The sequence below is a fragment of the Liolophura sinensis genome, chromosome 3, assembly GCF_032854445.1.
Source record: "Liolophura sinensis isolate JHLJ2023 chromosome 3, CUHK_Ljap_v2, whole genome shotgun sequence".
NCBI classification, from domain to species: Eukaryota; Metazoa; Mollusca; class Polyplacophora; order Chitonida; family Chitonidae; genus Liolophura; species Liolophura sinensis.
In genome coordinates this window covers 8,194,224-8,204,765 of record NC_088297.1, presented here as the reverse complement: position 1 = coordinate 8,204,765, position 10,542 = coordinate 8,194,224, and the positions used below count along the sequence as shown (strand labels likewise).

Sequence of the window (10,542 nt, the reverse complement as noted above, 5' to 3'; positions counted from 1 at the left end):
TTTATTTGATTGGTGTTTTAGCGTACGGCATGCAAGTAGTTTTGCTACAAAATTGTGAATTTGGGATATAACTGGAGTGGGACTAGAGTGAGTGGTGTTTTTATTCTGCAGGCTGAAGTGGAAGAAGCAGTTATAGTGTTATAATCTGTCGGTACCTCCCTGGTACTGAATTCGAATTACCCCCAGCAGGAGCCACACAAGAAGTTCTGACCCCGCCTACAGTGAGGCCATCCTTCAATGTCAGACGGACACGGCATAGAAGCACTGTTTCACGCGAGGCTAAATCTAGTGGGTCTTGTACATGATTATAATTTCGTATTTAATAGTAATAACACTACTAACGATTAACCAAGCGTACAAGAAGCACGTGGAGTAAAGCATGTCGTCTGAATGGACAATGAAAAGGTTATTAATTGAATATCATTAACAATTTTAAAACACTAGCACACAGTAATAGCAATGAGCACTTGACTCATCATCTCCGCTTGACTTATCATCTCTGCTTCCATATGTGTTGTGCGTATAGTGAGAATCTTTTAATCAGTTACATTTACTTTTCACATGAAGACGTACCCCTCGGGCATTGCTTTATAGTTCGATATTACGGGGTCGTCGCTAATTTACTAAACTGAATATGTCTTTAAAGGCAACGTTATATTGAGAAGGATTGTGTAGCGGAATTTTATCTTTTTTTTATAAACTTTACTGGCTCTATGTATAATAATGCGTGTTCTGGGTAAAACATACGGTATATGTCATTGTATAGGCCGCCTATATATCACCCGTACAAAACAATTTTACATGAGCGTTGTACCATTCATTTGACGAACATAATTGTCTACCGATAAAAAAAAAAACAAAAAAAATACTTGTGAGTAGGTTGTGGTAAAGTGTTGATGACGTTTGGCTTTCAAATCGTTATGACACAGAAGGTCTGGGTTCAATCCCGACCCTAGGTGACAATAACTTGTCGATGAAATACACCTTGCCATTTGTGCAGTCTAGCCTTCATTTAAGACGACCTGTCTTCCATCAATATGGCCTGCATATATACACGTGACATATGGGAATGTGGGTCCGTAACTTACCCAACCTCAGCAGTTTACCCTGGGATCTTTAGTTTCCTCGACCCACAAAACATACGGGTAGCTTATAAGAAAACTATTCTGGGAATCTGTAGTTAAACAATACTAAAAACATGAATAAAAATCGGAGCGGCTTAGTGAATGAGATAGGAAAACGCAGCTGCAGTACTTCCAGGGTTAGTGACATCACTTTGTTGCGTGATCTTGCCATTTTGTCAGCATTTTATTGAGGCTAAAGTAGATCTTAATCGTATCAAACAACGAAAAGAGTGCCGTCGTGTTCTATTTTAGTTAATTTCCCCAGTAAATTTAATCGCTGATCACGCAACTGGCGATGAGTCAATGAGGTGCAAGGTTCGATTCTAGCTCTCGCTGCATAAGTCAGCCGCAGATTTCTTAAACAGCAATTAAATAAGCGCTCGACGACACGTGTTTGACTGTTTTCGCAGTGCAACACATACTTTGAAAACCACTTGTCCACCATCATTATGACATGTACATCTGCACGTTACATGTGAGAAGGCCTGTCAGTAACTTGCCAAAGTTCGGTGGTTTGGCACAATCCAGTTTGCTCCACCCTTATTACTGACCGCCTTCATATGAGTGAAAAAAGTCTTTAGTATGGGGTTAAACAAGGACCATTAAACAAATCAAATATAACAACGGTCTAGGGAAAAAAGCGTCGTACGAAATATTTTGAACAACATACAAAGCACGTCCAATTTAAACAATTTGGTGAAGGTGTTGCGACGAGGTCATCGAGCAGTTACAAGGTAGGGTTGATCTATTAATTGATTGAATGTTTATCGACAGCTAAATTAATCTCGGCACGAGAGAAATTGAAATATTCAAGACATTAACATGACTGACTGATTGATTAACTGACTGATTTATTCGATTGGTCGATCAATGGATCCAATGGCAACGTTGGCTACATAACTGTAGGCCGTGAAAGATTCCCAGTACAATACATTTATTTATTTATTTATTTATTTATTTGATTGGTGTTTTCCGCCGTACTCAAGAATATTTCACTTATACGACGGCGGCCAGCATTGTGGTGAGTGGAAACCGGGCAGAGCCCGGGGGAAACACGCGACCATCCGCAAGTTGCTGGTAGACCTTCCCACGTACGACCGGAGAGGAAGCCAGCATGAGCTGGACTTGAACTCACAGCGACCGCATTGGTGAGAGACTCCTAGGTCATTACGCTGCGCTAGCGCGCTAATCAACTGAGCCACGAAGGCCCCTCCCAGTACAATACAACTGAGTTCATATATTATATATTAGAAAGTTCTCAAATCCATGTACTGGATTGTCTTGTCTTTCCAATGGGTATTAGATAATATAACATTGTGGCTCTTTGGACTTCAAAAAAGAAATCAAGCATCCATGGATTTAACGGTTTGGTGAGCCTTGTAATGAATTTGGTGAGCCTTGTAATGGATGTTGGTGAGCCTTGTAATGAATTTGGTGACCCTGGAAATGAATGCTGGTGAGCCTTGTAACGGATTTGGTTGGCCTTGAAATGGATGTTGGTGAGGCTTGTCATGGATGTTGGTGAGTCTTGTAACAGATTTGGTGGGTCCGTTAAAAAAAAGACAAGAGGCAGGGACGTTAATTGGCATTTTTGAGACGTCAGATGTTGAGAAATCCTAGGAATCCTCAAGTAATCAGTCACACGAAAGTCATTTTAGCCTGATTTGTTTAGTGTATTCTTTGATGACGTCCTGTTCAAATTCACAAAGAGATCTATCATCCTGTGAAAAACAACTTGAAATGTTAAAAGCCGTTACTAATTGATGTACAGTGTGTCTGGTAAATAAAATACAAAATCAACAAAGTGTTTGCCTCTGCATTGTTTCCTTTTGTTTGTTGTTTACCAAATACCATTCAGAGGAAATGCCGTCGCTTAATAGGTCAACATGTAGTAACACGTTTTTTTTTATTTAAACAAAAACAATATAAGAAGATATCATCACGTGTTGTCCATGTGTCTTCTGTCACGGTTAATTGATGCATCTTTATGTATATACATTTGCTGCGCGTTACAAACAAGGACTGAACCGGATATCGTGTGTCCGCCATATCTTGTAGTTACTTGTGTGTATGTGTTATAAAATGATTTTTTTAAAACCTGAGTTATGATTATCAAATTTATTTTTAATAAAAAGCGAAAGGCTTGTACATTTTTGGCTGAATTAATGACATAACTCAACATTTTCACGGTCTTACGATGTCTGCGTTAGAAAACAAAACCTCCATAGCCGTAAGTACGCAGTAAGTTAATTTAACGCCCTCGGCAGTTTTTATTTAATCATACAACAAGACTTGGCGATTTCGTCGATTCATTTTGCCTCACACTATACGCATGGACTTAAGTTACTTGACATGATATATTTTAAACTTCGCTATTCAATTAAAGTTCTTCAGGTTAACGAACGCAAGACAAGTTGTACAGTTTTTCTTTTCCACTTAAGAAAATGGCAAACTTCAAAACTTGAAGCCGCAATCTAGCGAGATCTGGATTCGAGCTTGTCACCCCAGAAATTGAACGATTGACTCATGAGCTACGAGATCAGTGAGACACCCAATGGGGTTACTGGGCAGAGTTGTTTCCCTTCGCTTGAGATCTCTCCTCAAAGCCCAACATGCCGCAGTCCACAATTAATTTTCCATTTACTTACATGTTAACGTTTGGTCTCACATTACTGCACCTAAATCTTCAAGCCCCGAAAGCTCCCATCCTCATAGGCCTAATCCTCATCCCCTGACACAATACCAGTCAAATTCCTAATAGGGGTTGACCGATGAATTTTTTTAAGAAAATTAACAAACAGCTCATAGGGGTCAAACTCACCCATGCACTAGTCGGTGAAACAGGGCCTTTGACTACTTTTGCCTTCACTGTCACCATTCTCTGAAAAATACACAAATTTATACCTAGAATAAAACTTTGAAGCCTCTACTACAAGATGATACCACTTAGCAAGAAGAACAGCGAAGAAGGACAGTCCAAAAGAGCAAAAGAAAATATATCTAAAGCCAGCAGGGGATTACATTCATGGATTGTAGCCATCCGAGTCAGGAGCTTCGAAAGATCAAAGATGCAAAGATCGTTATGTTCGGCTTACACTAGATGAATGAAGGAGATTAAACACGCTCAGCTATACATGATTGTCTTTAGTCATTCGCGTGACTGAACAGGTGATTTGATTGACATGGTCACGGTCAAGTGCACAAACGAAGCAAGCTATAACAGCTCTCCCCTTCCACACGTCCACCCCCAACCCGAGGGTGCGCACCATAACTTGTGAGTAATATAAACCTAGAAGTTTCTTATAAACAGCATGAATCAGGTCAGTTGGAACTAGCCCATAAATCTTAAAATCACAGTGCTTTATATACTTTACATATTTCCTTAGTTCATTAGTGGTGTGTGTTAAACGTCCTTTTTGGAATTGTCCTTGCGATTATTGACATGGTTCATTCATTTTGGTTGATGGCTTGTATATGAATGTCTGTTTCCACACATAGATTTGGTACAATAACATCATCAACAGGTGTCCTATTTCACTTCGCGGAGTTTTTGGCTTACGTCACATTTGAAAAATTAATTTCCAGAATTCGAAAAATAAACACTTTTGTCAAATTTAAGTTAAATAATCGTCTGAAACTTGATATGAGGGTTCAAGTAGTCCGTACAAGCAATCCGCCAGATCCTCATTACTGTTTTCTGCCGCATGCCTTGGTGGCAATGAGCCGTCGACACACAGCGCTCGTATAGAAGATCAAATGCTGTTACTCAGCGTTTGTTGCCAACCACTTGTCTTCCATCAGTAGAGCATATAATAAGGGAACGTGTGATTTGCAGCTGTTCGATCATTTGCATGAACAGTTAGAATAAAACCCTGACTGAGGTAATTTGACAAGAGGCGGTATTTCACCGTTTACGTGTGACCACTATCACACTGTCGTCGCTGTCCTGAGTTGACTATCTATGCTCTAAGTCTTTTATTACATGGTGGTATCAGCAGGTGCTGAGTGACCCACTTGTTTTCTGCTTCAGCTTCTGTTGATTACGTTTTAATTGCTGATATGAAGAGTTTCTCATTGTGTAACTTGCGTAGCGTGTTAAATAAAATATTATGTGTAAATTCACCTCTACATTTCCTTTTCTGGAACATACTCATTTCGGGTGCTCCGTAAAGTAAAAGACGTACTTTAACAGCATAATGGCAAAGTTCGTCGGTTGAGTTGCTATTCCGAACACTCGGGTTTTTTTCTCTCATAACAATGACCGCATTTAATCTGTTGAATGACATTTTCTGGTCCACGTCGCTACACACCAATCACCAATCAACCAATCAGTCAGTCAGTCAATCAAGAGAGACGTGCGGTACGTAAATATTTTATTTTAGGTTTCTCAACCTTCTCGGTTTTATTGCAGTTTCTGTGCTCATTAAAGATTTTGCCCGAGAAATGGTTGGTTGGCGCTAGAGCTATTGATGTGTGCCAGCCCCTCGATGAGTCTGAGTGACACCAAAACCGTATGTTTATTCTGTATCTACAAAAGACATTAAAAATCTTCCGGAGGACATGACAAACTCTGAAATTGTCTGGAGAATTCTGGTCTTGTTCTTCTCTGAAGCAAGCAAAACGTGCACTGAAATTACCTCAGAATGCCCAAGGCTTGGACACCGTAAGGTTGGAGGCGTTTGGCGTAACGTGATTGAGGCACCGAGCTGTGGGTCTGACTGATATCATGTAAGCAGGTAACGCAGTAGTTGTGGTTTGTCGTTAGTAGTGTGCTGATGTCTGGCCTCGACCACACTATAAGCGCAAATGTAACATTTGGTTGAGTGATATGGAATTGACAACACGCTCCTGACTGTGCATGGTTGTTTTCCATCAACATATATATTATAATATAATAACTACATTAGATTCATGTCCCATTTGTAAGAATAAATATCGAGTAAACTAATGACTGGGATAATCTGGATAAAAGTGTATTGATTGCCTGATTTTATGCTTTTTTGTGCACCAAATGTATTCTGTCATTCTCATTTTTGAACGAATAAATGAATGCCTGAATGCATGAGTTGAGCTTTGTATTACCCTAATAACGGTATGGTAGTGAGAGCATGACAGAATCAGGTAGTTTTATTTCAACACGTGAAAAACAAGAAACTCCCTTAAAATATGTATTTTTCTCGTTCAGTATCCTTATACGTTTAAACAACGGCATGGCCAACAACGCCGTTAAATAACTGAACCAGAGAATAACAAGTAACACTCAATTCCCTAGCGGGAACACTTCTGAATCCGCTTGGGACGTTGTTATTTAAATCACATGGACGTATATGTGTACTGTTCACTGGGCCCATACGAGAGGGCTCAAGGTTAGACGCCATTCATGGCAAATTTGCTTCACCCGTAGTCCGCTCAGAATAATTTTGTCTGTTTCGAAGTCATCATAACACTTTATGTGTCACAGCACTGACATACAGCCAGCTGGACCTTGTCGACGTCCTAATGGCAAGAAGTCGGGGGATCTGGGATGAAATCCGGATCATGTCATTTCAAACACTATAAGAATGGTACTTGCTGCTGAATACCTCAGCACATCTTTATACAAGAATAAGTCCTGGTTGTCTCTTACTTGTATATAAACTAGGTCCTATTCACAATTATATATAGTTTTCGAGATGAACACCAATCGGAGTATATTATTGACATGACATTCAAAACTTGGCAGAAATAGAACGGTGCCCCAGAACCGCAAATTTTCGGTGAAACCAAGAGTGAGGTGAAGAGACCAGAGACCAGAAAATCAGGAAGCATTTTGGTGAACTAGGATTGTCAAGACAATTAGCGAACAAGAAACCATAAAGAACCAGGAGATACAGGCAGGAGTGAGACAAGAATTCACTAAGCACGTTGATGAACAGTCAGGAGTGAAGTGGGAATATTAATGAACAAGATGTAAGAAAACAGGGTGATGAACAGCTAAGAATTAATGAAATGGGATTTCTAGCGAGCAAGAACTCACTACAATAGTGAACAGCCAATAAGCAACGCTATAAACCAGACAGGACGGAGATGAGAATTTTGATGAACAAGAAGTAAATATTAAAACGAGAAAGCATCGTAATGAATAACCAGGTGTGAGATGAGACGAGTAAACAAGAAACCAGAACTAGAGATTTAATAAACATCTCAAATTGATGCCAGGAGATTGAAGGCGAAATGAGAAGGTGACGAAGGCAACTTGTCCTACGAAATGTCCGAAGTGAGTTTTATTTTCATACTTTATATGCTTTCTAAGTTATTTGCTAATTTGTGTTAAAGGTCGTTTTGAGAACTGGCCTTGCGATTACTGACCTGGGACGTCAATCCTGATTTACGGCTGATATCGACGAATGGATTTTTAAAGCTTTGATTTCTCCTATAACAATGCTCTTAACTTTCCCCTGCCTTATATAACATTTGTCTAACGTATCAAAAACGTGAAACGATCACACAAGCAGGCTGGATGGCTTTGAAAATGTGGCCTAATTTTTCATTTAACTAAATCAGGACAGTGCTCATTTTATTAACATAATTGCCCTTGTAATCAGAGACACTTCATTGTCAACCCCCTCCATTTCTTAGCCCGCTCAATTTGTTAGCCCCCTCCTTCTAACAGGCAATACTTCCTCTTTATTAACTTCCCATCCCTCGGGCATAACCGTGTCAACGTCCGCCCTCAAAAGTGAAGTAGTCCATTTGTCAAAACAACAAATTACTACCCTGGTAAGAGTGAGGAATATGATAACAAAGTTTAGCGGCGTATCAAGTTGAACAAAGGTTTGAAGAACAGCTCGATATTAAGTAACTGTTTACGCGATATTTTACCGCCCAAACAAATATTTTCCATTTACACCTGTCTTTCTCTTTGTGACAGTTATGTTACTCGCATGTTTTCGAGGCCTTGCAGGTCGACCTCTATACTGTACAGGTCCACCATACCTCCACCAAAGTAACCGCATATTCAAATGCATCTGATATTGATATTACAGGGCTTTTAAGTCATCACCATAGCTAAGTACATGACAAGGTGGGATTTTTCTCCAGTGTCATCAGATCCCTTAGGTTGTAAATGTCTAACAGGGCAATCACAACAACTTGGCAGTGTCCAGCCACAACACCATGACAGTGTCGGGCCACAACACCATGACATTGTCCGGCCACAACACCTTGACAGTGTCCAGCCACAACACCTTGACAGTGTCCAGCCACAACACCATGACATTGTTCAGCCACAACACCATGACAGTGTCCAGTTTCAGAGTCCTGCCACAACAGTTTGACATTATTCAACCACAACACCTTGACAGTGTCCAGTCACAACACCTTAACAGTGTCCAGGCACAACGCCTTGACAGTGTCCAGGCACAACAGTTTGAAAATGTCCAGCCACAACACCTTGACAGTGTCCAGCCACAACAGTTTGACAGTGTCTAGCCACAACAGTTTGAAAGTGTCCAGCCACAACACCTTGACAGTCTCCATCAACAACACCTTGACAGTGTTCAGCCACAACAGTTTGACAGTGTTCAGTCACAACACCTTAACAGTGTCCAGTCACAACACCTTGACAGTGTTTCGCCACAACACCTTGACAGTGTCAACCACAGTCTCTACCCACACCTTGACAGTGTCCAGCCACAACAGTTTAAAAGTGTCCAGTCACAACACCTTGACAGAGTTCAGCCACACCAGTTTGACAGTGTTCAGTCACAACACCTTAACAGTGTCCAGTCACAACAGTTTGACAGTGTCCAGGCACAACAGTTTGACAGTGTCCAGGCACAACACCTTGACAGTGTCGGGCCACAACAGTTTGACAGTGTCCAGCCACAACACCTTGACAGTGTCTAGCCACAACAGTTTTGCAATGTCCAGCCATAACACCTTGACAATGTCCAGCCACAATAGCTTTACAGTGACGGGCCATAACACCATGACATTGTCCAGCCACAACACCTTGACTGTGTCCAGTCACAACACCTTGACAATGTCCAGTCACAACATCTTGACAGTGTCAAGCCACAACACCTTGACAGTGTTCAGCCACAACTCCTTGACAGTGTCCAGTCACAACACCTTGACAGTGTTCAGTCACAACACCTTGACAGTGTCCGGCCACAACACCATGACATTGTCCAGTCCCAACACCTTGACAGTCTCCATCCACAACACCTTGACAGTGTCCAGCCACAACACCTTGACAGTGTCCATCTACAACACCTTGACAGTGTTTAGCCACAACAGTTTGACAGTGTCCAGTCACAACACCTTGACAGTGTCTAGCCACAACTCTTTAACAGTGTTCAGCCACAAAACCTTGACAGTGTCCAGCCACAATACCTTGACAGTGTCCAGCCACAACACTTTGACAGTGTCCAGCCTCAACAGTTTTACAGTGTCCAATCACAAGAGTTTGACAGTGTCTAGTCACAACACCTTGACAGTATCCAGTCAAAACAAATTGACAGTTTCCAGTCACAACACCTTGATTTTGTCCAGCCACAACACCTTGACAGTGTTCAGCCACAACAACTTGACACTGTTCAGCCATAACACCTTGACAGTGTCAAGTCACAACACCTTGACAGTGTCAAGTCACAACACCTTGACAGTGTTCTGCCACAACACCGTAACAGTGTTCAACCACAACACCTTGACAGTGTCCAGCCACAACACCTTGACAGTGTCCAGCCACAACACCTTGACAGTGTCCAGCCAGAACAGTTTGACAGTGTCCAGTCACAACAGTTTTACAATGTCCAGCCATAACACCTTGACAATGTCCAGCCATAACACCTTGACAATGTCCAGCCACAGCACCTTGACAGTGTCCGGCCACATCACTTTGACAGTGTCCAGCCACATCACTTTGACAGTGTCCAGCCACAACAGTTTGAAAGTGTCCAATCACAACACCTTGACAGTGTCCAGTCACAACACCTTGACAGTGTCCAGCCACAACAGTTTGACAGTGTTCAGCCACAACAACTTGACAGTGTTCAACCACAACACCTTGACAGTGTCCAGTCACAACACCTTGACAGTGTTCAGCCACAAACACCTTGACATTGTCCAGCCACAAGAGTTTAAAAGTGTCCAGCCTTAACACCTTGACAGTGTCCAGCCACAACAGTTTTACCGTGTCCAGTCACAACAGTTTGACAGTGTCCAATCACAACACCTTGACAGTGTCCGGCCACAACACCTTGATAGTGTCCAGCCAGGAAACGTCGAGAGTGTCCAGCCACATAGCCTTGAATTTATCCAACCACAACAGCTGTACAATGTCCAGCCACAAAGTCTTGACAGAGTTCGGCCACAACGGTTTGACAGTGTCCGGTCAAAACACCTTGACAGTGTCCGGTCAAAACACCTTGACAGT

At 41.6% G+C, this 10,542-nt stretch overlaps 1 protein-coding gene across 1 annotated transcript; it reads left to right on the top strand.

The window, feature by feature from the left end:
• Nucleotides 1-8,538: 8,538 nt before the first annotated feature.
• On the top strand, nt 8,539-10,266 carry LOC135463313 (serine-rich adhesin for platelets-like). Its single transcript, XM_064740573.1, has one exon. It carries the CDS (start codon nt 8,539-8,541, stop codon nt 10,264-10,266), a length of 1,728 nt encoding a protein of 575 aa, XP_064596643.1.
• The last annotated feature ends 276 nt before the right edge of the window (nt 10,267-10,542 follow it).

Coding starts and splice junctions, on each gene's coding strand:
- LOC135463313 (XM_064740573.1), top strand. CDS start 8,539: ATGTCCAGCCACAACACCTTGACAGTGTCCAGCCACAACAGTTTGACA.